The sequence below is a fragment of the Kalmanozyma brasiliensis genome, assembly GCF_000497045.1.
Source record: "Kalmanozyma brasiliensis GHG001 unplaced genomic scaffold PSEUBRA_SCAF3, whole genome shotgun sequence".
Taxonomy (NCBI): domain Eukaryota; kingdom Fungi; phylum Basidiomycota; class Ustilaginomycetes; order Ustilaginales; genus Kalmanozyma; species Kalmanozyma brasiliensis.
In genome coordinates, this window is record NW_015961970.1 from 1,512,057 (window position 1) to 1,535,324 (window position 23,268).

General features: G+C 58.8%; 6 protein-coding genes across 6 annotated transcripts; 3 read left to right on the forward strand and 3 right to left on the reverse strand.

Annotated features, from left to right (window-relative positions):
- Positions 1-31: 31 nt before the first annotated feature.
- PSEUBRA_004422 (Barwin-like endoglucanase) lies at positions 32-889 on the reverse strand (the record flags this gene model as incomplete). The annotated part of the gene is made up of 1 exon (XM_016437972.1): positions 32-889. One exon carries the CDS (start codon positions 887-889, stop codon positions 32-34), a length of 858 nt encoding a protein of 285 aa, XP_016291505.1.
- A 1,939-nt stretch (positions 890-2,828) lies between these two features.
- Positions 2,829-3,971, reverse strand: PSEUBRA_004423 (Glycosyl transferase, family 8; the record flags this gene model as incomplete). The annotated part of the gene is made up of 1 exon (XM_059465301.1): positions 2,829-3,971. One exon carries the CDS (start codon positions 3,969-3,971, stop codon positions 2,829-2,831), a length of 1,143 nt encoding a protein of 380 aa, XP_059321519.1.
- Positions 3,972-4,600: 629 nt separating this feature from the next.
- PSEUBRA_004424 (Chaperonin Cpn60/TCP-1) lies at positions 4,601-13,144 on the forward strand (the record flags this gene model as incomplete). Its single annotated transcript, XM_059465302.1, has 1 exon — positions 4,601-13,144. The coding sequence occupies one exon, from the start codon at positions 4,601-4,603 to the stop codon at positions 13,142-13,144; it is 8,544 nt and encodes a 2,847-aa protein (XP_059320553.1).
- Positions 13,145-13,756: 612 nt separating this feature from the next.
- Positions 13,757-15,439, forward strand: PSEUBRA_004425 (Chaperonin Cpn60/TCP-1; the record flags this gene model as incomplete). Its single annotated transcript, XM_016437970.1, has 1 exon — positions 13,757-15,439. One exon carries the CDS (start codon positions 13,757-13,759, stop codon positions 15,437-15,439), a length of 1,683 nt encoding a protein of 560 aa, XP_016291507.1.
- Positions 15,440-15,540: 101 nt separating this feature from the next.
- PSEUBRA_004426 (Adenosine/AMP deaminase domain protein) lies at positions 15,541-16,620 on the reverse strand (the record flags this gene model as incomplete). Its single annotated transcript, XM_016437974.1, has 1 exon — positions 15,541-16,620. The coding sequence occupies one exon, from the start codon at positions 16,618-16,620 to the stop codon at positions 15,541-15,543; it is 1,080 nt and encodes a 359-aa protein (XP_016291508.1).
- Positions 16,621-19,140: 2,520 nt separating this feature from the next.
- On the forward strand, positions 19,141-22,836 carry PSEUBRA_004427 (Leucine-rich repeat; the record flags this gene model as incomplete). The annotated part of the gene is made up of 1 exon (XM_016437967.2): positions 19,141-22,836. One exon carries the CDS (start codon positions 19,141-19,143, stop codon positions 22,834-22,836), a length of 3,696 nt encoding a protein of 1,231 aa, XP_016291509.2.
- Between the last annotated feature and the right edge of the window lie 432 nt (positions 22,837-23,268).

The window sequence follows — 23,268 nt, forward strand, 5'->3', positions numbered from 1 at the left end:
GGGTGGGGGAAAACCAGTTCCCGGTGTGAAGTTAAGAAGCGGCGGCAACCATCTGGTTGAGCCCCTGGTAGATGAGGGCGAAGCTGTCGAGGTTGTTTGCGCTATCGGGGGTTTCTTCTGGTGCCTCGGACGACGAAGTGGAGCTAGGTTCGTCGGAGGAGGTGGTGGTCGAGGGGGTGCTTGACGAAGACGACGAGGCGGGGCGGTTTCGGCTCGAGGTGGTGGTTGGAGCGGGGGGAGTGTATGTCGATGACGGAGGAGGGGGTGTGTAGGTGCTCGTTGGTGTTGGGCGAGGGGTGTATGCTGGAGTGCTTGACCTGGTGCTCCTACCCCCTCCGTTGCCTCCGTTGCCATTGCCTCCATTACCATTACCGCCGTTACCGCCGTTACCATTGCTGTCGGAACCGCCAGCGGCAGTCCAACTCATCTGGAAAACACCCACGCTCGTCGGCGCAAACGCCTTGAACAGCCCCTCGCTCATGTCCAAACCTCCATAAGGACAGCTAGGACACGCATCTGCCACCTGGGCATACTGCGTGTTGCCATTGTACGTGATGGCAATGGTTCGACCACACCAGCTGGATCGCTGACCCATGTTGCCATACTGCGCTGCGTTGAGGGCCACAATAAAGTCGCTACCGGAGTTGTAGCCGCCACAAGCTCCCAGGCCCGCTGCGTAGTAGGTCGCGCGGCCGGAGTAGGTAGGGCCACGCTTGGTGAGGTTTGATGGACCCGCTTCCGAGTCGGCCCGGTGCGCACGTCGGGCGTGCTTGAGACTGCGCACGTAGGCGACGTCGTGGTGAGAGGAGGCGTCGTCGGCGACGGTGCCGGAGAAACCAGAGGCGAGCGCGAGGGCCACGACGAGGGTCTTTCCGAGTGAAGACGGCATTGTTGTAGTTCAAGCAAAAGATGAAGAGAGTGTAGATGGCAGCTATTTCAGCGCAAAGAGTGGTTTTCTATGTCGAGAAGTAAAGAGTGTCGTGCAAAAGAAAGTGTTGTTGTAGAAGAAGAGGTCGTGGAGCGGACGATGGTGGTGGGAGAGAAGAGCTTGAGGGTGGTGGTGAAGAGAGAAGAGGTCGAGGCTGACTAGGAACAGAGCAATGTATGCAGGAGGGGACAGCTAATGAAGGCTGGGCGTCTGGTGGTGTAAGGAGACGAGGGGGAGGGCGTCCAAGCGAGCTGCAGGAGAGCAGCCACAGGGAGAGCAGCACTGTTTGGCTCTTACACAAGCGAAGGCCGGCTGCAGGAAGAGGCTGAAAGTTTTGGGGCGATGATCGACGGCAAAGGGGCGCCTTTGCGAGGATCGACAGAGCGGACGTCGAAAACAGTCAGCCTTGGCTCTGCCGAAAGGCGATCGGAGGCACACTATTGATGAGGAGTGCGGCAAGCTAATGCAGGCGGAGAGTGGAATCCAGGAACAATACGGCAGAGCAGATGACCAGGGCAGAGGAACGCAGAGCCCGACTCAAAGATGGAGGAGCACAAAGGGGCGAATGGTTAAGCGAAGCAAGAAGGGATCGACGGGGAGCAAAGAAGGGCGCCACCAGCTTTGGTGTATTGTAAGTGTGTAGCGAGAAGAAGTCTTTGCTGAGGCAGCAGACGCAAAGAAGAGGAGCAAAGAAGAACCTTGTGCGGGGTTTGAAAGGTCCAGAGATGAGGGCTGCCGTGGTGTGAGTGCGAGTGACAGGCAAAGGTGAGGGATCTACGGAAGCTTCTGAGATTGAAATTACTGCGAAGAACAAAACGCACTGGAACAGTCTTTCTGCAACCAATCAACATCCAAGTCAAACTTGTGAGACATGCGCGTTCCTCTGCAGATCCCTTTGACAGGCGATTGTGTGTTGATTTCCCTTGATTTCGCGAGACACACCAATTCAGAGACCAACACACTCGCCCCTCCCAAGCTCGAGGGATGACGACAATCGTCGACACACACACAATGACACAAAGATGTTGATGGTAGGTGGTATGACCTAGCAGCAAAGATGTTGAGCTGAAACACGATCACTCGATCAACACCGCTTGATCGGGCCCGGCATCCAGCTTGCTTGCCGTATCGCACTGAGCTTGTGGCAGGAGGGCAGATCATGCTCATTTTGGCGGTCGATCAAGGGGGCTTGCTCTGCGCCCGCGTTTAGGGGGTCGAGTGAGGCTCGCCTCGTCGAGGGCGCTGATCCCGCTTGCTTTGCCGTGCATCGGCTGGACTTAGCGTGCAGCACGCATGGGAAAAAAAGAAGCGATCCGACTTTCTTCTCTTTTCTCCTTTTCGAATCTTCGACTGTGGTGTGCAGCCTGGATTCAGATCCTCAAACAATGCGCGGCAGATGCAAGCGAGTGAGCACAGCACAGCAGAGCAGAGCGGAAAGAGCGATACAGTACCTCAGTCTTGACGGGAAGTCATGCCGGGTCCAAGCGACTCAGTACCTGCGTTGTCTTCATGGCAAGCAGATGTGGTTACGCGGCGATCAAGCGTCCTTTTTAACGATGCAAGTAAAACAGTCAGTCGATAATCGATGCCAGAAAACAAGGCTCTGAAATCAAGACAAAATCGGGTCCATGCGCTATCTCGATCCCGATCCCGCTCCCAGCACATTGGCGGATCGCCTTGCTTTCTCTCCCTCTCTGTTCAACTCACAGGCACAGAGGCGTCAGCTCTTCGGACACAGGAACGCGGAAGAGGATGAAGCGTTTCGCTTCCCTGTCCTACGCGCGTCAACACCCACATCCAAGACAATCTCACGCACGCACGCACGCTCTCGCTCATGGCAGCTGCTGCAAAGGACGGTAATGTTGCATTCCAAAGAGCCTCCTTGTATCATAACCATCTACTAGCGGCGACGGCGTCCATGCCCTCGTAGTAGCCTTGCATCTTCCACCGCCAGGAACGCGTCCAGTGTTGGATGCCTCGAACAGGATTCCCGTTGAAGAAAGATCCCTTGACTGCCCACCACTTGCAATGCAAAGACATGGCCACCTTCAACTCGTCGACGTTGCGGGCGGAAGTGGGACCAGCGTCGGTCGAGGAAGTGGAAGGGCATGTTGCCGTCTTGTCGGAACACATACTGCTGGAAGTTCTGCTCGGGGTAGACCGGATCGAACTTGCCTGGTACGGCGAGCACCGATTGGAAGTAGTTCCACATGGCCATGTCCGGTTTCAAGACGAAGAAGCCGGCGTTGACACCGCTGTGCACGTGTCCAGACTCGGGGATGGGAGCAAAGACATAGTCGGACGGTTGCGCACCCTCATCTGCCAAGACGGCCGACTGGTTGCCCCGGTTGTGGCGCAGCTGGGCCACCTGCGGCTCTTGAAAGATGGTGTCCATTCGATGATTGAGCACATGGTCGTTGTCGAGGAAGAGGATGCGCTCAAACTGCGTCCACTTCCAGAGAAGCAGCTTGCTGAACACGTCTGGGTAGCGATTCTGATTGCTCGAGTAGAGAGGTGGCCTGAGTGGCTCGGTGATGGGCCAGACGATCGCCCCGTCCTTTTTGAGCCGTTCGATCTTGGCTGGATGGACCTGTGGTGTGGTCATGACGATGAAGGGAGCTCCCAAATGCGTCTTGGTCTGCGGATCGTGCATCAGCTGATAGCCCAGCATACGCGTGGCGATGAAGTACGTATCATCGTAGATGGCTGTCGCATTGTTGGCTTCGTGCTTGAACGTCGAGGGACTCGCCGAAAGCAATGTCACAAAGGCGTACTTTGAGCTCGAGGCGATGGGTCTTGTGGGCAGGAGCCAATGCACCACCAGAGCGCAACCACCCAGCAGCAGCGCGAGTATCAAGGCTACTCGCTGCCAACCCAGGCGACGCAAGTGCCGCTTTGTCGACGAGTCTGGTGGAGCATTCGGGCGCGAGTAGCGCGTCTGAGCATCTAGGCCTTGCTCTTGGGTGGAATCGAACACCACCTCGACGTGTTGTTCTTTGGGCTGTAGAGGTACGTATTCGACGCTGCTACTTTTGGCTGCCATGTCGGCAAAAGTGGCCGGACGACCCAGTTGCGAGTTGAGAGGAGTGGCGGTGGCTAAAGAACCATCCTGGGCCGATGAGAGATCTCAAACGACACGGCAAGGCACTCGGTGAGGCATGGCATTCACAGATTTGAAATTGTGGACGAGGACCCTTCCCGTGGCTGCAGCCGAAATCGCTTCCCGTCCTGCTTGAGGTTGGCGCGCCGCTCGCTCAAGGAGTTTTTTTACTTGGCTGTCAGATCGACGTTGTTGAGGGGAAGAACTGCACGAAAATACTCGGTCAGGGTCCAAACGCGGCGACTTTTTTGGCGTGGCACCAGAGGCAGCAGGGGAGGACAGGGGCCAGAAGCTGAGCGTGCGCTCGCTTGCGTGCATGGCGCAGCAGCCAGCCTGAAAGCTCGGACCCTGAGCATGTCCTTCGAGAAACTTACCGCCGTCAGCTCGACTCTCGACCTCACTCAGCTCACGGTGGTCGTCTCTCCACCAGGTCGTCACACGAGAGTCAAAGGCGTCGAGATATGCCGTCTTAGAGACGGTCAATCGAGCATGGAGGTCTAGTAGACTGCAATCTCAGCAGCTGACCGACAGCGACACCATCGTCCCCGGGTGTACCAGAAGAGATCGACATAATGGCTACAGCGACAGGACGTCATGTCCCAGCTCCTGATCCCTCCAACGAGCAAGGCTTCACCTCGTTTGGCTTCCTTCACGAAGGAAACGACGCCAATGAGTCGTCCTTCGCACTCGGAAGTCTTTTTAGCCGTGTCAAAACCGCCCTCACCATAGGCATTCCTACCGACAGCGAGCTGGCTCACAATGCTAGATATGACACTATCGGCAATGCCTCTGCCTCGAGACATAGCTCGGGCACCCACTCTGCCAGGTCATCGGGCCGCACACCTTACCAATCACCCAGGATCGGAGCATCTCCCACCATCGCATCTACATCACACCATGCGTCGCCCTACAGCATCGGCTCGGATCGACTTGCATCGATGCACCAACATCGAAAGGCCTCGATGGCACGCCCAATACGCGGTCTCAGCAACATCGACGAATACCCAGAGTCAATGGCATCTCCTCCAGGTCGCTCTGGCTTGGCAGAGGCTGGCCCTTCACGCCCTCGCAGGAGCGTCATGAGTCCAGATCCCACTGTGTCAAGCTCGCGTGATATTGCAGGAGCTCCTTCGGTATCTGCAAGCGGCTACGGTAGCATGCGTCCATCGCAAAGCACGACTTCCATAGCCTCATCGCGGGCATCCTCGGGCGCTACAAATTCCCGCGGACTACCACTCATGCTTCGAAGCGTCGCCCCTGCTCCCGCTGTTACCTTCACCTCGCACGCCACGGCGATCAATGCTCGATCGCACATCGCTGGCGCCGCAGGTAGCTATACAGATGATCGCGAGTCCGTCGCCCCAGACGACGGCGACGTCGATCCCGATTCATCCAGAGATACGCTCTCGGTGCTGCGCGGCGGGTCCGACGGCGGATTCGACCGCTCCCATCTAGCCAAACACGGCTGGTCTGCCATTCCGGGCTTTCCGCTCTCCAGCGACCTCCTTGCCGATGACATGAGGTCCATCCGCAGCAGTTCAACACGCCTGCCCAGAAGCGATACCATGGAGGATCATCTCAACAATCCATCTGCAGCCCAAGCCGGTCTACGCACCAGTGCAGACGCCATCGTCCGACGTATGAGGGGCGAAGGTCTCAGTCGAAAGTTCTGGATGGCCGACGAGAATGCCAAAGAGTGCCGCGAGTGTCTGGCCATCTTCACTCCCTTCCGTCGCAAGCATCACTGTCGCATCTGCGGCCAGATCTTCTGCAGTCGATGTGCAGCTCACATCATCAAGGGCAAGCGCTTCGATTTCGAGGGCATGATCCGCGTCTGCAACTTTTGCAAACGCATGCTCGAAGAGTACGATCGACATGAACGCGACAACCGACACCAGCACAAGCTCAACGCGGCCTCGCAGCGTGCCAGCAAGAATCCTTACCGTGTGCAACCAGACAAGGACATGATCTCAGCCCCTCTGGAGGCGCAAATCCGAAGTCCACAGGCTCAATTTGCTGCCAACCATCTGTTCGCCAGTGCCTCTGCAGGTCCATCTGCCTTCAGAACGGGCATGCATTCGAGCCTCTCATCGCAATTCGGGCTAGCCGATGGAGACTCCTCGATGGCGGCGACAGAGACACACAACAGCCCGGATGGTAGTCGCGATCTCTCCACATCAAAGCTCGCAGGCAAGAAGAAGGCCGACGCCGCGCCAGTCGCACCCTTCCGAAAGGGCATGGACGACGAGGAGCTGGCTTCCATCCGTCCTGATCCGGAAGAGGACGAGCTCGGCCAGCCTCCAGCACAAAGCTCGACGAATGAAAAGCAGCATCGCTCAGCTTCCGGTACCGACGGCACGACAGTACCACCGTCACCGACGAGCACCGCTGTCACGGATCGACAGAAGTCGTCCGCTACGACCAAGACCAAAGATGACACGACCAGAGTGGCCTTCCCCTCAACAGCGGGCTCGTCCGGACGCGAAGCACCCTCTGCCATCCAGTCCACTTCCGACTATCCTCGATTGCGGCTGGTCAGTGAGACGTCGCGTCCCGTGACACGATCGCGCATGCGGTCGCTGCGCACCATCGCCTCGCTTGACCCAACACAGGCTAGTGCCTTGATCCGCTCCCACTTCCTTGGCAACGGCCGCGCCGATCCTGCTCATCCAAATTTGATCCAGCCAGAACACGAGCATAATTTCGACCAAGACGACGATGCTGCCCACCATCGCAGTGACACGCCCGAGTTCTATCGCGAGCTCCGTATCTGCTCGCAGGGGATCACTCCAGCGCTTCTGGAAGCTTCCATCACAAATCGAGCTCTGGAGCACCTACGCAAGATGATGGAGCAGACACTCACCCAGTCTGGCATCCGCAACGTCCGCAAGTGGTGCGACGTGCTCTTGCCGTTCGTGCTCACCACCGTCTCTCGTGTCAAGCCGGATGCACGTGAGGACCAGAGTCGTGACATTCGCGAGTTCGTCAAGATCAAGCGCATCCCTGGAGGCAAGCCGGACGATTCCGAATACGTCGACGGCTACGTATGCACCAAGCACGTGGCGACCAAGCGCATGGCGGCTCTCATCCCGCTCACCAACGCTCGAATCATCGTGATCCGCTTCCCACTCGACTATCATCGCGGTCCGAACCAATTCATGTCCCTGGAACCACTGATGGCACAGGAGCATGAGTTCATCCGCATTCTGGTGGCTCGTATCGTTGCGCTGCGACCCCAAATCGTTGTGGTCGAAAAGACGGTCTCGCGCACAGCTCTCGAGCTGCTGGAGAAGGAAGGCATCGTGGTGGTCTGGAGTGTCAAGGCGGACGCCATCCGTGCCATCAGTCGCTGTACGCAGGCCGACATCATCACCTCGATCGATCGGCTCGCCCTCGATCCACGGATCGGTCGCTGTCGATACTTCAACGTCGAGACGTTCGAACATGCATCGTGGCCTGGATGGAGGAAGAGCTTCATGCGCTTCGAAGGCACCCCCAAGCAGCTCGGCTGCACCATCGTTCTGCGTGGAGCCGACGGCGTCAAGCTCAGTCAGGTCAAGAAGATCTTGACCATGGTGATCTTTGTTGCCTACAATCTGCGTCTTGAGGGCCACGTCATGGCGGACGAAGGCGCTGCTATGGAAACCATCTATTCCGACAGTACGCTGCTCGACGGATCGCGTCCGTGTGGAACCGTCGAAGGTAGCATCTTCAACACCGCCGCTGACGAGCTCAAGCGTATCATGACCGGAAATGACCAGGATATTGGCGACGAGCCCTCGAGTCAGCTCGGGCGTATCGGGGACGACAAGGCTTTTGTGCTGCAAACAAGGACCCGCATCCTGCGAGCTCTCAGCATCTACGAGACGACCATCATCACATCCTCTGTCTGCATCCAGATTCCACCTCCGTACATGGTCTTGCAGTTCAAGCGTGTCAGCGACCGGCTTGTGGAACTGCTCGCAAACCAAGAGGCAGAGGAGCTGCAAAGAATCCTCAAAGACGAAGGCAAGCTGCAGGACAGGGCTGCCTCACCACCGGCGTCCATCGTGGAGCTTCCTGACGATGCTGAAACGGATGACATTGACAAGGATGCTACCCCGACGCCGACAGTGCAGCCACGTGCATCATCTTTGACCTCAGCAGCAGCACCCGACTCCTCCGCTACTGCTGAAGTGGCTGATCCGCTCGGGTCGCCCTCCGTTCGTGATTCTACACCGAAGCTTGAGACGCCGAGCACGCGCACTCACGACACGATTGAGGAAGAGGGAGAGGACAGCAGCTCGGAAGGAGCGCCCACTTCGTCGGGCGGTGCGACGCCCCAGCCCGACTCACCGCAGGCACTGCCGGCGGAGCCGAGCACGAAGTCGGCGCCAGCCCCAAGGAAAGATGATTCAACGGCATCCATTGCATCTGTGGCTCAGGGACGCGAAGGTAGGGATGCTACTGTCGCGATCGAAAGCGCTGGTCCGATAGTCAGCGGACCTAATACGACGACACCCACGCCTCGACCTTCTTCGCCCGTCCCGTCTCGTATCAAGGAATCCAGCGAGCCGACGCTGGACACTCCTGCCTCGGCTGCTCCCGCCAAGTCGCCCGGCTTCCCGCCTGTCGCTGCCAAGACGAGCAGATCTGTGTCCGCCCCGGTCTCCGAAGCGCCGTCCCGCATCACCTCGCCCGGTCCTGGCTCGATTCTTTCTAACATCAGCATCGGCTCCGCGGCTGCGAGCGCTAACAGTCTTGGTGCAAGCACAAGCACTATCAAGCAGGAGTTGCTGCCGGCTTTCGACCTTTTTTCGCTTCTCAAAGCCCCGTCGCAGATCGCCAAAGACTCGGAGTTCGCCATCACGGTCAGCAGACATCGAACGTCTCTGTTGGAGTGGGGAGGATACCTGGACATCCAGCCAGACTCGGTCTCGCCTTTCAACCACAAACGCATTCAAATCATCGTTACGCGTCACTGCACCGTGACGCCTCGTCCCTGCGAAGGGCCCAATCTGGCGTCGATCGAGTTCTATGGCGAACACGACGAGACGCTGGGCGAACATATCGAGCGTCTGGCCGCCAACAGCGCAAGGGGCTGCGCCACCAAAGGTTGTGGCAAAAACAATGTCTTGCACTACAACACGTTTGTCCACAACCGCATCCGCATTCAGGTGGTACTCGAACGCTTCGTTTGCCCGCTGCCCAACGAAGAGGCGCGCCTGCTCAGCTGGAGCTACTGCAAGGTGTGCGAGAATGCGACGCCTGTCGCGCTCGTCACAGCAGAGACGTGGAGCTACAGCTTTGCAAAGTACCTCGAGCTGTACTTCTACCGTCACGACCACTGCAAGACGCAGCTGTGCGAGCACGACTTCTACCGCGACCAGGTACGTTACTTCGCCTATCAGAACATGGCCGTTCGCTTCCATTCCGAGGAGGTCGACAATCTCTTCGAAGTGACCATGCCGCACTACAAGCTCTTCATCGATCCGGAAGTGCAGTGCAACATCAAGAACGAGGAGACGGCCGCCTTTGTGCGCAAAAATCAAGCATATTGGGACAGCGTCACGTTGCGCATTCGTGCGCTGAGCAACGACGCTTGCTCGGAAGCGGCCGGCATCTATCGCGAAAAGAATCGTGTGACGATTGCCGAGATGATGCGTCGCTGCGAGCTCGACCGCCGTGAAGTGGAAGCGCTGGTAGCCCAGCTGTACGAGTTCAGTCCCGCCACCGATGTGCTCTGTCTCAATCAGGCGCGGAGGATGTTGCAAGAGAAGGTGGTCAAGTGGGATGTCGACTTTATCGAGTTCGAAAAGACGTGCATCCCGTCGGAGAAGGACATTCGCCGCATCACCACGACGCATCTCAAGCGACTCTTCTCCGAGAAGGATCCATCCGAGACAGCACGCTCCGATACGACCTCGAGCGTCCTACCGCCCGCCGCTGAGATCGACGAAAGCTCGACCGATGCCGCCGAGAGCAGGACGAAAGGACGCGATTCCGAAAAATCGACCTCGACCAGCCAGAGGAGCCTGAGCAATGCGAATGCGCAGGCGATGGAGGCTCTTGCTCTCGCAGGCGCTGATCTGACGGTGGTGCCAATGCTGTCCGACCTCGTGAGCCGCACAGTACAGACGCCGACGAGCGAGGAGCTCCCTGTTCTCGCTGCTGCTGCTGGCGAGGTAGTCGCCGCCCGGGCTCAGATGGAGCGCGACGGTGCCAATGTCAACGAGGCCGTGCCGAGGTCCAAGACCGTGCCCGCGCCACTGAACAAGCTTGGTCGCGCAGATGCCGGCAAATATCGGGATGGAAACTTTGACGATGAGACAGATGTAGCGGATCTCTCGCCAGTCGAAGTGCGGCCTATGATCAGTCGACGGGCCATGTCTAACCCCGTCACCGCTCCTGCCTCCCCGACCTACAGCAAGTCTCGAAGCGCATTCGAGCCCGCCAGCTTTCCTCGAGCGGACGAGAGCTCGTGTACAGAGAACGAGCTAGCTTCGTCGATCGCTGCCCATATTCGGCGATTCGAGAACCCGAGGCGACATACGACAGGCACGGCAGCCAGCGCGGGTCCAGGAGCTGGCTCCCGCAGTGCCGCTGGGGCTGCCTCTTTGCGTGTCGGAGCCAATGGTCCGAATCGACGCCCCAGCTTGCGTCGTGGAAAGACCGAGGAGCCGCTGTCGGCTCACGCTAGAGAACTATCGAAAGGCCGGAAAGGTTCAGCAGCCCAGGACGACGACGTTGATTCCATTGTGAACTCGCCTCCCCCCACCCCAGGTCTGCCGGGTCAAAACAGTCGTTTGCCAAGAGCAAAGCGCACGGACAGCTCGAATTCGACTGCGACCATCGTGCGCAGGAGTGGCTCAGCGACTCCGGGCAAGGGAGCGTCTCTACCTCCGCCGTCTAGCTACCGACCTCCTAAGGGCGAAGGACTCAAAGCCGGTCCTCGTCCGATCATAGGGAGATCACAGGCGTCCGCAGCAGCAGCAGCAGCGTTGGCGGCGAACGCCTCGAGCACAGGTAACGCAGGTCAAGGCTCCGCTTACCAATCGGATGGAGCGAGTGGTACTCGACAGACCGGATCTGCGCTCGGAAGTCGCGTGCCCATCGCACGCCGGAGCGAGCATGGCCCAGGAACTCGGAGCCGCGTGTCGACGATCGCGAAGCACTTTGACCGCATCAGCAAGGAGGCAGAGCGGGAGCGCGAGCGGCAGCATCGTCTTCTGCTGGCACAACGCGCTAAGCGAGCCCGTCCTGTCGCTATGACGCGAGCCAGAGTCGAAGTGTTCAGCAGCGTGCGGGAGGCGGTGCGAGACGACGAAAGTGAACCGGATTCTGCCGCAGAGAGCAGCGGCGGGGATGGCGCGTCTGCAGCTGACGACGAGAGCGAAGACGACGAAGACGATGAATCGGAGGAGGACCTGCCTGTGGAGGCGACGAGCTTCGACGGCAAGCGCAAGTTCTCCGCAGCCTCGGATCGCAGAACCAAGGAACGGGGTGATGCTCGACGCTCGAGTCGCTCAGAACTTGCTGGCAGGCAAGCAGGGCCGAGCTCAGCAGAAAGAGAGCGCCACGATACCGCCAAGGGCTCTCGCCTAGTCAAGAAGGGTACCGGCCCAGATGAGGCCGGACGAGACGCCACGGTCAAAGGCAGACACGGAACGACAACGTCCAATTCCCGGGCTGAAGCCGATCTTTCCGCGTCCGTAACCTCGGCGGCGACGACGAAGACCTCGGCGTCGCAAGCCGACGATGCATGCACCATCGCAAGCCAAGAGACAGGCCGGGCTACCAACATATCGCCACCTGCCCCAGCGAGCGAGCTCGAATCCGATGCTCAGTCCATTGCCGCCTCGTCGGTCGCTACGACCACCAACAACGCGCAGTTGACGCTGCCGTCCTATCTCCGTGGCGGTGGCTTCACGTCGGATTCGGACTCGATGCCGAGCTTGGAAAGGAGCTTCTTGAAGACGCTGTCTGGCTTCTGGGCCTTCCGCACGGGCGAGATGATCCCCTTGGAGTATCCGATGCTTAACTCTGAGCATGTGTTTGCCGACTCGGATGTCATCTTCCGCGAGGACGAGCCGACGTCGATTGTCGCCTTCACGCTGAGCTCGATGCAGTACAAGGAGCGGCTGAAGGGCATGCGCAACGAGGCGTCACGCGTCAAAGAGAAAGACGAAGGGTCTATCCGCGACGGCATCGAAGCACGCAGTGTTGTCGACTTGGACACGAACGAGCTCGAAAGCACACTCAAGAAAGAGGGGCGACATTTTCGTTGCGAGTTCGAGTCGGGCTCAACGAGGCTTTGGTGCAAGATCCTCTTCGCCGAGCAATTTGATGCGCTGCGAAGGACGTGCGGATGCGATGTGTCAGTGGTCGAATCGCTCTCGCGATGCTTCAAGTGGGACTCTTCGGGCGGCAAGTCTGGATCCGCGTTTCTCAAGACGCGAGACAACCGACTCGTGGTCAAGCAGCTATCCCGCTTCGAGATGGACGCCTTCTCCAAGTTCGCGCCACAGTACTTTGCCTACATGTCGCAGTGCATCTCGCGCGGACGCAGAACGGCTCTGGCCAAGATCTTTGGCTGCTTCCGCATCGGCTTCCGCAATCCTCAGACGGGCAAGAGCATCAAGCTGGACTGCTTCGTGATGGAGAACCTGTTCTACGGCGTCGAGGGCATCCGATCATACGACCTCAAGGGCAGCACGCGCAACCGCTACGTTCAAGAGACGGGCAAGGACAGCGAAGTACTTCTGGACGAGAACCTCATCGAGACGAGCCACCTCAACCCGATCTTTATCCGCGAGCACTCGAAGAAGCTGCTGCGTGTCAGCCTGTACAACGACTCGCTCTTCCTGGCCGACATGAACGTCATGGACTACTCGCTGATGGTCGGCGTCGACCGTCAGAGCAAGCAGCTGGTGGTGGGCATCATTGACTTTGTGCGCACGTATACGTGGGACAAGAGGGTGGAGAGTTTTGTCAAGGAGACGGCGCTGTTAGGTGGAGCAGGCAAGGGCGAACCGACGATCATCACGCCGCCGGACTACAGGACGAGATTCTTGACATTTATCGACAAGGCGCTGCTGCTGATGCCGGATCACTGGGTGGAGGATTGGGCGCTGTGAATGTATCATTCAGGCCCGATGTGTGTCCACAGTGCAATCATACATACTCAACTCTCTCTGTGTCGCTGTGATACTCTTCTGATGCTGTATGTGCGGCCGACACCTAGCCGAAGGTCCCGAATTTTCTTAAGTTGTTAGGTCGACACAGCCCGACCCAAGGTGTGGAAAACAAGCCTGGCTGGCTGCGCGTGCAGAAGAAGAAAGTCACTTTGGAAGCTGCAAGAAGAAATGCTCGAGCGCGCTCGCCCTCAACCACACGCTGCCCACTCTTCGCGCAGCAGCAGCAACGCTTCTTCTGAAAAGTCGCGCGAGAAGGCAAGAAGAGAAGAAGCACAAAGACCAACACACAATCACTTTGCAACGCTTTCTTCTCGTTGTCACCTCTTCTGCCATCCTTCGACCGTACGAAGAACCAACAACGACAAGTCTAAACCGCTCGTACCGACAACCGAGCGTCTAATTTGTACCGGACCATTTCGCACCAGCTCAGTTGCTTCCGGCAACATTCACGGCAGCAGCGACCTCAAAGGGCGGACCACCTCCAACCTCAGCCCGGCACCCAAGTGAAGAGCTAGCAAAGCAAGCTCACCAACCCGCACATTCTCGCTCAAAATGGCGGGCAGAATCGGCGGCATGATGCCCAACGCGCCCATCATCCTCTTGCGCGAGGACACCGACATCTCACAAGGCACATCGCAGCTTCTTCACAACATTGGCGCCTGCACCTCGATCGTCTCGTGCGTCGCATCGACACTGGGTCCTCGTGGCATGGACAAGCTGATCGTCAACGAACGCGGTCAAGCCACCATCTCCAACGACGGCGCTACCATCCTCAAGCTGCTCGACATCGTCCACCCTGCCGCCAAGACGCTCGTCGACATTGCCCGCGCACAAGACGCCGAAGTGGGCGACGGCACGACTTCCGTCGTCCTGCTCGCCGGCGAGATGCTCAAAGAAGCCAAGCCGTTCATCGAAGAAGGCGTCGCACCACACGTCATCATCAAGGGCTACCGCAAAGCGGTGCAGCTCGCCGTGGAGAAGATCAAGGAAATGGCCGTGACCATCGACAAGACGGACAAGGCGGCGTTCCGCGATCTGCTCATCAAGTGTGCCGGCACCAGCATGTCGTCCAAGCTCATTGTCTCGCAACGACCCTTTTTCAGCAAGATGGTGGTCGATGCGGTGATGTCGCTGGACCAGGAGGATCTGGACCAGAGCCTGATTGGCATGAAGAAGGTTCCCGGTGGAGGCATGCAGGATTCCCTCCTGGTTTCTGGCGTTGCGTTCAAGAAGACGTTCGCCTATGCAGGTTTCGAACAGCAACCCAAGAGCTTCACCAACCCCAAGATCCTCTGTCTCAACGTGGAGCTCGAACTCAAGGCCGAAAAGGACAATGCCGAGGTCCGAATCAACGAGGTCTCGGAATACCAGGCCGTCGTCGACGCCGAATGGCAGATCATTTTCAACAAGCTCGAAGCGATCGTCAAGACAGGCGCCAAGGTCGTCCTCTCCAAGCTGCCCATTGGCGATCTGGCGACGCAGTACTTTGCCGACCGGGACATTTTCTGCGCTGGTCGCGTTCCCGCTGACGACATGAAGCGTGTCGTCCAAGCCGTTGGAGGTTCGGTCCAGAGCACGTGCTCCGACATCCACCCGGACAAGCACCTGGGAACATGTGGCAAATTCGACGAGCGCCAGATCGGCGGTGAGCGCTTCAACATCTTCGAAAACTGTCCCGCTGCCAAGACGTGCACGCTGATCCTTCGCGGTGGGGCAGAACAATTCATCGCCGAAGTGGAACGTTCGCTGCACGATGCGATCATGATCGTTCGTCGTGCGATCAAGAACTCGCACGTCGTAGCCGGGGGTGGTGCTACGGAGATGGAGCTGTCCAAGTACCTCCGGGACTACTCGCGCACCATCCAGGGCAAGCAACAGCTGATCTTGGGGGCGTTTGCAAAGTCGTTGGAGTGCATCCCGCGTCAGTTGGCCGACAATGCCGGTTTTGATGCGACTGATTTGCTCAACAGGCTGAGGATGAAGCACGCCCAAGGGGCGGTGTGGGAGGGTATTGATATTGATGCCGAGGACACGGCGAATCTCATGGAGAAGTTTGTCTGGGAACCGAGCCTGGTGAGGATCAACGCACTGCAGTCGGCGGCCGAGGCGGCGTGTCTGATTCTGAGCGTCGATGAGACGATCAGGAATCAGGCGAGCGAGAAGGCTCAACCCGGTCCGAAGGCGCCCCCGGGAACCATGCAGAAGGCGTTGCGCGGCCGCGTGCCGCGTCGCTAGGGCGATTGTAGCTTTACATCTGATATCAAAATCTTCTATCTGGCTGACGAAAGTGTGGTGGGAAGTGAGCGAGGGTCGAAGTGACCGAACCACATGAGTGCTCACTCCCAATCCCATGTTCTGTGGAATGCATCGAACGCAGCTCGAACACGCTGCCGAACGCTCCAGTCCCGTCTCTCTTCCTCCGTCGCCTCCGTCCCGGGATCCGACGTGGGCAGGAAGACAGCCTCCAACGTCCTCTTCGCCAGCTCAAACGCCTGTCTCTCGTCCAGCGCAAAAGCATCCATCACCAACGCAAACTCGTTGCTGAGCGGACTCCCAAACACACCACTGTCGTCAGTCGAGATGCAGCACACCGTCCCGTTCGCATGGTGCAGCCCAAAGTGATGCTCCTCCGCACTTCCCACCGAGTTCGACAGCAGGTTGCTTGTGAGGCACAGCTCTATTGGCACCCTGCTCTGTGTTAAGCGTTTGAGGTTGTCGTCCGAGACGAAGCAGCAGTGTCCAAAGCGATCCGGGTGAAAATCCAACATGGCGCTCATCTCGGTGTCTGTGTTGGCCACCTCGCCGGCGTGCAGCGTGATCTTGAGGCCGAGCGAGCGGGCGCGTTGAAGAGCCGGGAGGAAAGTGAGGAATTCGCCTTTGGTTGGGTCACCGGAGAGATCGATCCCCACCACCCCTGCGAGACGGTGGGCTGTAGCGAGATCGACGATGTCCTGCGCGTCCGCAGCGGTGTGCTTCGCACGGTCAATCGACAGGATCAGCCGTAGCACCACCCCTTCAACCCCAGACGTGAGCCGGTAGCGTCCAAAGCCTCGCAGAACGGCTCGAACATAGTCGTCCAAGCTCCCACCCTCCATGGCGCGCGGTGTGGACCGGATCTCGGCATAAACGACCCCGTCAGACGCCATGTCCTCTCCCACTTCGAAGGCTATCCTCTCCACATCGGAGAGTGTCGTCACGCAGGAATGGATGACGGTGAAGACGCTGAATGCTTCGCTGAGGGTTGAGGGCCATCGGGTGAGGATCTGTGCGGAGGAAGGATCGATGCCGTGCGATGCGGCGAGGGAGAGAAGGGTGGAGCGCCGGATGGAGCCGTTGAGGTGGGCGTGCAGCTCGAGCTTGGGAAGGTCGCGGACGAACCGCGCTCGTCGGGCGGAGGGGTCTGCTTCCATGCTCATTGCGACCCCAGATGGAGGCGGTGAGGTTTTGTGCGAAGGCTCACAGTGCGGGAGTCCCAGAACGCGAGATTTGGCGTCGGCGCATGCACCACCAATCGGAGTGGGCTGGATCACTCGAGCGCCCTGCGATGGAGCTAGGCCCTAGATGCACATGAAGAAACAACGCCTTGACATAGACCTCGTCGGAGCGGCGCACCTGTCAAACAGTGAGATCGGGCAACGCCTATCCCCGATCCACTCCCTCCGAAGATCGGTGCGGCCCTACTCGCACTTCGGAACAGTCGGACGTCGTCTTCAGCGCGCGGTCTGCACGCTCGCACCCTCTTCGTCAGCTAAACCAAGCATCGAACGACGATGTCCTGCCGAAGCTGAGATCGACGTGTGACAGGATCGACTCAGGAAGTTTCTCGTCATCGCGCGGCAAACCGTCGGAAAATTTCGGTCGGAGGCTTTCGAACCGTGACACATGGCAGATATGGTCAGAACTGTGCCTTCGGCAGAATCATGCGTAGATGACGTCGACAGGTGCTCGTGAAGGTGACCAAGATCGGCGGCTGATTGGAGCGGAAACGAGCGGCGCCTTGAACGGCTGAGATGTCTGTTAGAACCGCGTGTACCTGTCCAATAGGAGGAGCTCGGCCATGTCGGCTGCTTTCAGCGTTCGAAACGTTGTTCTCGAGATTCGCTCATGCAGCCAGCCCCTGGGATGATCTTGTCGGCGACAAGGGAGACGCAGCAAGATGATAGTGTAGCATCAAGCCCATGAGATCGTTGAGCGAGGTGTCAGCAGAAGGCTGAGCTTCGTCGTGTGATACAGTTGCAATTTTTTCCTTCCAAACCTTGAGCGAAGCGTGCATTGAAGCGCTTGTCTCGGCAGAGGACCCTGCTTTTTTTGGTTCTGCATCATGTGCCCATTCGCAGCTTTGCATGATCAGGTGACCCGCTTCCATCCTCTTCATCACTGTCAGCCTTTCGGAGGCGCTGAAGCTCAATCCTTGACCTCGACTCAGCCGGGCCATCCGAAAGCTCTCCGTGACGAAGATGTAAGAGTCGAAGATAAGCGTGCGGCTCACGGCCGAGTTTGAAAGAGGATCGCGCCTTAGGGACTCGGCGCGATATAGGGCCGACCAACCTCGGAGGCTCTGGCCCACAAGTAACACTCTTTCTCCCGTCTCTGAGACAATTTTTTGTCAAGCATATAATTGCGGCACCTGAGCAGTGTGGCCTGCGCCCGCATAAGCGTATGCAGGGTTCAGTATTGATTGCGCGAGCCCTTTGCGCCATCGCAGCCTGGGAGAGCGTCAGCTGGGCTCTGGTCACCGGACCGTTCGGCTCGTAGTTCAATTCGTCCTGCTCCTCACGCAACAGGTCGGTCGAGCTTCGGTACATCATCTCGAGCATCGAATCAGGCATGGTGGTGTGACCCGGCGAAGCCAACAGAGCAAGGTGGCCGGCATGCAGACTCGAAGAGAGGCGCAGCTTACAAAGATACACGCGAGGAAGAGGAGCAAGGACCCTCGAAAGATAAGAAAGACTCTTCTCACCTTGGACCCGCGAGCTTACTCCTCGCCGTCGGCCCTGAGAGCCACCCAACCGAGCTCTTCCCGCTGCCTGGGCTTACGAGCTGAGAGGGGTGCAGTCTTGTAAGAAACGTGCAGGTTGGGCTTGGCAGACGAGAAGAACGGGGCGAGTGCAAGCCTCGACTTTGCAAGTCCGACTGCACCCCGCGTAGGCTTGGCATTTTTTTGGGCGAGACCCTGTCTGCCCTCCCTCAACTTGTTGAACTCAGACGGGCAAGCTCGTCTCGGTCTCGGTGCGGAACCTTCCGTCCTTGCGCGGACTCCCATCGCAAGGAGGAACATGAGCTAGTATGGACGAGCCGAAGATGATGAAGGCGTGGTGTCATAAGCTCAGGATTAGGCTGAAGTGGAGGCGTGGGAAGACAGCGGCTGCTGACAGGCGCGAGGCAAAAAAGTGCGATAGGCGAGCCTCCTGCGATCCGAGGGACGGTGCGGACCCTAGTTTGACAGGCGCAACACCTCTGAAAGCAAGCTCAATCGGAAGAACAGCCAGGCGAGCTTCCCACGATCCGGCTGCCTGCCGCCGTATCACAGCAAGAAGAAAGAGCGACAGTCACACCTCTCGGACCCTTGCCCACCCGCCTGCCTGCCCGCCTGTGACTGCTCGAGTGACAGGACTCTCCTCCTCTTCGTCTTGTCTTTACACGGACGCTCACCGCTCCTTCACGTCTTTGCTCTTGACCACATCATTCTTCCTTGTCTGCCACCCAAAGTGGCCCTGAGCGCTTCCTCAGACCATCGAGCTCCTTATCGCAAGATTTAGCTCGGTCCCACCGCATACACTCACCAGCGCTTTCAATCGAGCCCTGAGCTCACCTGGCCAGCCCTCGCATGGCTATCGATTTCTGCCTCAGTCAACGCTGAGTTAGCTTCTCGTCACACTGTCTCCGGATCGTATCCTTCCAACGCCCCCTGCTCAAATCACACATTTCCAAGCAGCATGGAGCTGTCATCGGCAAGCATGAACAAAGGCAAGCAGAGGGCACAAGATTCCCCGGACGCCGTTGCAGCGGCATCGCTCCGTGCTAGCCCTGCTTTGAGTGAAGCAGGATCGTCTCGAGTACCCGTGCCCATGGCCATCCCCGCAAGGCAGACGCAAGAGGCTAACCCGGTGCCGTCGCAAAGCCCCTCTTCATCACACAGCCACGGTCGCCGCCCGTCGCATGCAAGGGCAAAGTCGTCACTGGGCTCGGCCAGTATGTTCGACTTCTTTGGCCCCAGCTCCCTCGCTTCCAACAGCACTGCCGCGACCAGCTTCCACTTTGGCTCTCCCGACGGCAGTCCGAAGCCCGTCACAGTCGCTCGAGTGGTCGAGTCGGACGACGAGGAACATCGCAGCTCCCTGGAGCGTACAGTGGACGCTGATCGACGACGATCCGCCTTCACAGAGCAAGTAGCCGACCAGTGCGGGCCTTCGGATGCCATCGAAAAGGCGTTCTCAAGCTTTGGAATTAGCTCCGTACCCATGCCTCCGCTGTACCCAGAGGAGCCGCTTCCAGACTATGAAGAGGCACCAGAGTATACTCCTCCTCTAGCGCAAGCCTCGGCAGGCACCTCCCGCTCCAAGACGTCCGCCTTCCGTGCTGCCGCAGCAAACAGATTTCTGTCCAGCCGCATCGGCAAGAAGCTCAATCTCCCGCCAGCTCTGCAGAGCCGCATCCAGGGCACACAGACCCCGGAAGCAACTTCTAGGGGCGCAGTGGGCAGAGTGCCTTTTACCAGAAGCGATAGCGCGCCTGATCTCGCGCAACAGGCGCATCGACGAATCGTGGTGCGGAATTATGCTGCCACCAGCTACATGCAGGGTGCCCTCATGGGACCTGCGCCTCGACGCTCCAGACCAAGCTCTTCACGTCCAGCTACCGCCGGGGCTGCGTCTGTCAGATCTCACTCCAGCATATTGTCAAACACCCGACCCACGACAAGTGCTGGCACTGAAGGGAGGTCAGTCCATTCTTCACCCATGATGCGAGCAGCTGCGTCCTCTACCACCTCGTCGAGGAGAAACAGCGGGGACTCGCGACCACCCAGCCGCGCCACGATCAGCTCTGCTCCCAACGGCGGTCTCTTCCACTGTGGGTATGCACGGAGCTCAAGCGGAGCATCCACGCCGACGCGTCCCAGTCTCTTGCGCAAGGGACGAAGCCGACACGCGAGTCTGAGGAGCCTCGGCGACCTCCTGTCCCTCAACCGCGACCGAATTCGCACTCCTTCTGGCGACACATCCGACAGCGAGCAGCAGGCGACAGGGGATGTTCAGTCGACAGGCACGATTGTCCGAGAGGTCGTCGCTCCGGTTTCCGGAGAACTGCTCATCTCTGCACGAGTGCACGCCCACGCAAGTGCTCGACCCACGCTGATGAACGCAGCACGCAGCAGTCCTCAAGCTGGTATCGACGCTGCTGCTTCCGGCAGTCCGGTTCTCATCTTGCCGCATCAGGCTCATGAGCGAAAGCCGGACCCGCTGCAGAAGCTCCCGCGAGAAGTCATCCTGAGCATCTTCAAAAGCCTCGTGGATCTGCACGTTACGGAGCACGCCAAAGCTGTCAAAGATGGTGTCTGGCGAGGCAAGCGCGCGAGCGAGACGCGCTGGGTCGGAACGGAAGCTGCCGTTCGAGAGCTCGCTCGCCTCAGCCGTGTCTCACGCGCATGGCAGAGCTACGTGCTCGATGGTCAGCTCTGGCAGAATCTCGAGTTTTCGAAGCATCCCGACATGACGGAAGAAGCAATGGTCAACATTGCAAAGGCAGTGGGACCGTTTGTTCGACGTTTGGATTTGCGTGGCCTCGCCGGACTACGCTCCGATGTGCTGCTCGCGCTTACCAAGGCTCAAAAGCCCAGCGCTTTGATGAGCGAGGATTCCAACGCAGGTGCGGCCCGTCAACTCGAGGAGCTCGATCTACGCGGTTGTCGCAACATCTCGACGCTCGCGCTCAACACCGTCCTTTCACAGTCGCCCAAATTGAAGCACTGCAAGCTGGCAGGTCTGCCATGCGTCGACAACACGACACTTTGTGTACTGGCTGCGACAGCGGTCAACCTCGAGACCCTGGACATTAGTCGTTGCCGCAGCATCGATGCGGACGGTGTTCGTGCCATCTTTGCCATCCAGCAGAACGAGACCGAGACGTCCGCCGTGGTCAAGGACCGCAACATCAAGTCGCCCTTCCGCGAGCTTCGTGCGGCTGGCGTGCCTGGTTTCGACAGCGAAACGCTTGCACAGCTTGGCAGGCACTGGCCCAACTTGGAGGTGCTTGATCTCAGCTACTGCAGCGACATCAATGACGCAGCTGTCGCTGCTCTAGTCAGCAGCGAGGGCGATGTTGTGAGCGAAAAGGGACACTTTGTCACGCTCACTCCACGTCAAGCTGGGAGTCAGCAGGATGACGAAGTCGTGCGAAGGAGTTTCCCACACCTCCGAAAGCTCGTCCTCTCATCCTGTCGGGCTCTGACGGATCGTGCCTGCATCTCGCTGGCACATGCTGTGCCTTCGCTCGAGGTGCTGGAGATGGCCAACATCGGTGCAGCACTCAAGGATGCGGGATTGGTCAAGCTATTTGCCACCACGCCGCAGCTGCAGAAGCTGGACCTGGAGCGGGCTACACACATCACCGACGCGGTGCTCTCGGCACTGACGCCACCCGAGACCCACGCCGAGGCATTCGGTCTTGCGGTGCCTGATCGAGACACACTCATGCAGGGAACCAGAGGTAGAGGATCGCTGCTCCACATGGCACGTCGATCAGCTAGCCGTCGAAGGCAGGCGAGCCCCTCTGTGTCCGGAGCAACAGCCGAAGAAGAGGCGCCGCCGACCTACGACGAAGAAGCCGTGGCAGCGTTGATTCCAGCGACGGGTGCCCATCTCACGCATCTGATTTTGTCGTCTGCCAACCGTACGACGGCCGAGGCGATGCTGATGCTCATCAACAGATGCCCCTTCTTGATCCATCTGGAGGTCGACGACACTCACGCTGACAACGAGATGGCCCTTCAATTCGTTCAGCTAGCACGGTATCGCAAGATGAGGAACGCGTACCTCAGCCTGATCGACTGCAGATCGTTCACGCGCGACACCTACTCGCAGCTCAGTCACAGCGGCGGTTCAGCAGACGGCGGCGTACGACCCCGAAACGGAACCCGTGGCTATGCCTTCCGTCATTTCGGCTACGATGATCCGGAGCCAAGTATGGCGGTGGCAGCAGCGACCAACGTGCTCGCTACGCACGGAAGCGAGCGTACGCAGTCAGAACAAGCGACGTCTGCAGCCAACGCCGGTGCCCTTGTCGAGACACGCGACCGCGAGCGAGCCCACGACGAGTGCAACGAACTCAAACCCGTCCTCAAGAGCTTCTGGGGCTGGCAGATGGTCGACGCGCGGATCAAGCAACGATGCAAAGCCGAACAGCGAGCTGCGGCGCATCGTCGTCACGGCGGTCGCAGCAAAGTTGCTGGAGTTGTCGCTATGGCGTTGGGATTGCCAGCAGCGACGGTGGGGGGCGGTGAGGAGATGGGTCGATCCAGGGGCGGATCTAGGTGGACGCGCGTGCTCATCGGACCCGAAGTGGGTAGGTTGGACAGTGCGCAGGGTACAGATGACGAGGATGAGGATGATGCTAGGGGGTGCACTGTTATGTAGCGGCGTCTGCACGCGATAGTAAGCGGTCCTGATTCACAGCAATACGGCGCTCTCTGCCTGTCCATCGTGAGCTGTGACTCTCTTTCAATGAATTCGCTATCCGCACTATGTCGGTCTGGCCTGCGCATCTTTCTTCGACGTCGAGCGCATCAAAGGAGGAACAGAGCCCGGTGTTGGCGGCGAAGTTGGGGAAAGTAAGGATCATGGCAGCAAAGGTGAAGCCAGCGTCTTCTCGGATCGCCGATCTGAAACCCGGTGTGGAGTAAAATTCGTGCCTTGAGGCGGCTCTGCAGCGCGCCTGCAGCTTTGACAGCCGGTGGCCCGAGCTCATGCCCTTGCTCAACTTCGGCCCTTTCGGCTGACAAACACCCTTCTCCCCGCTTCGATGTCGTGTGTCTACCCTTCCCTTCCTCATCTACCACCATCGACACC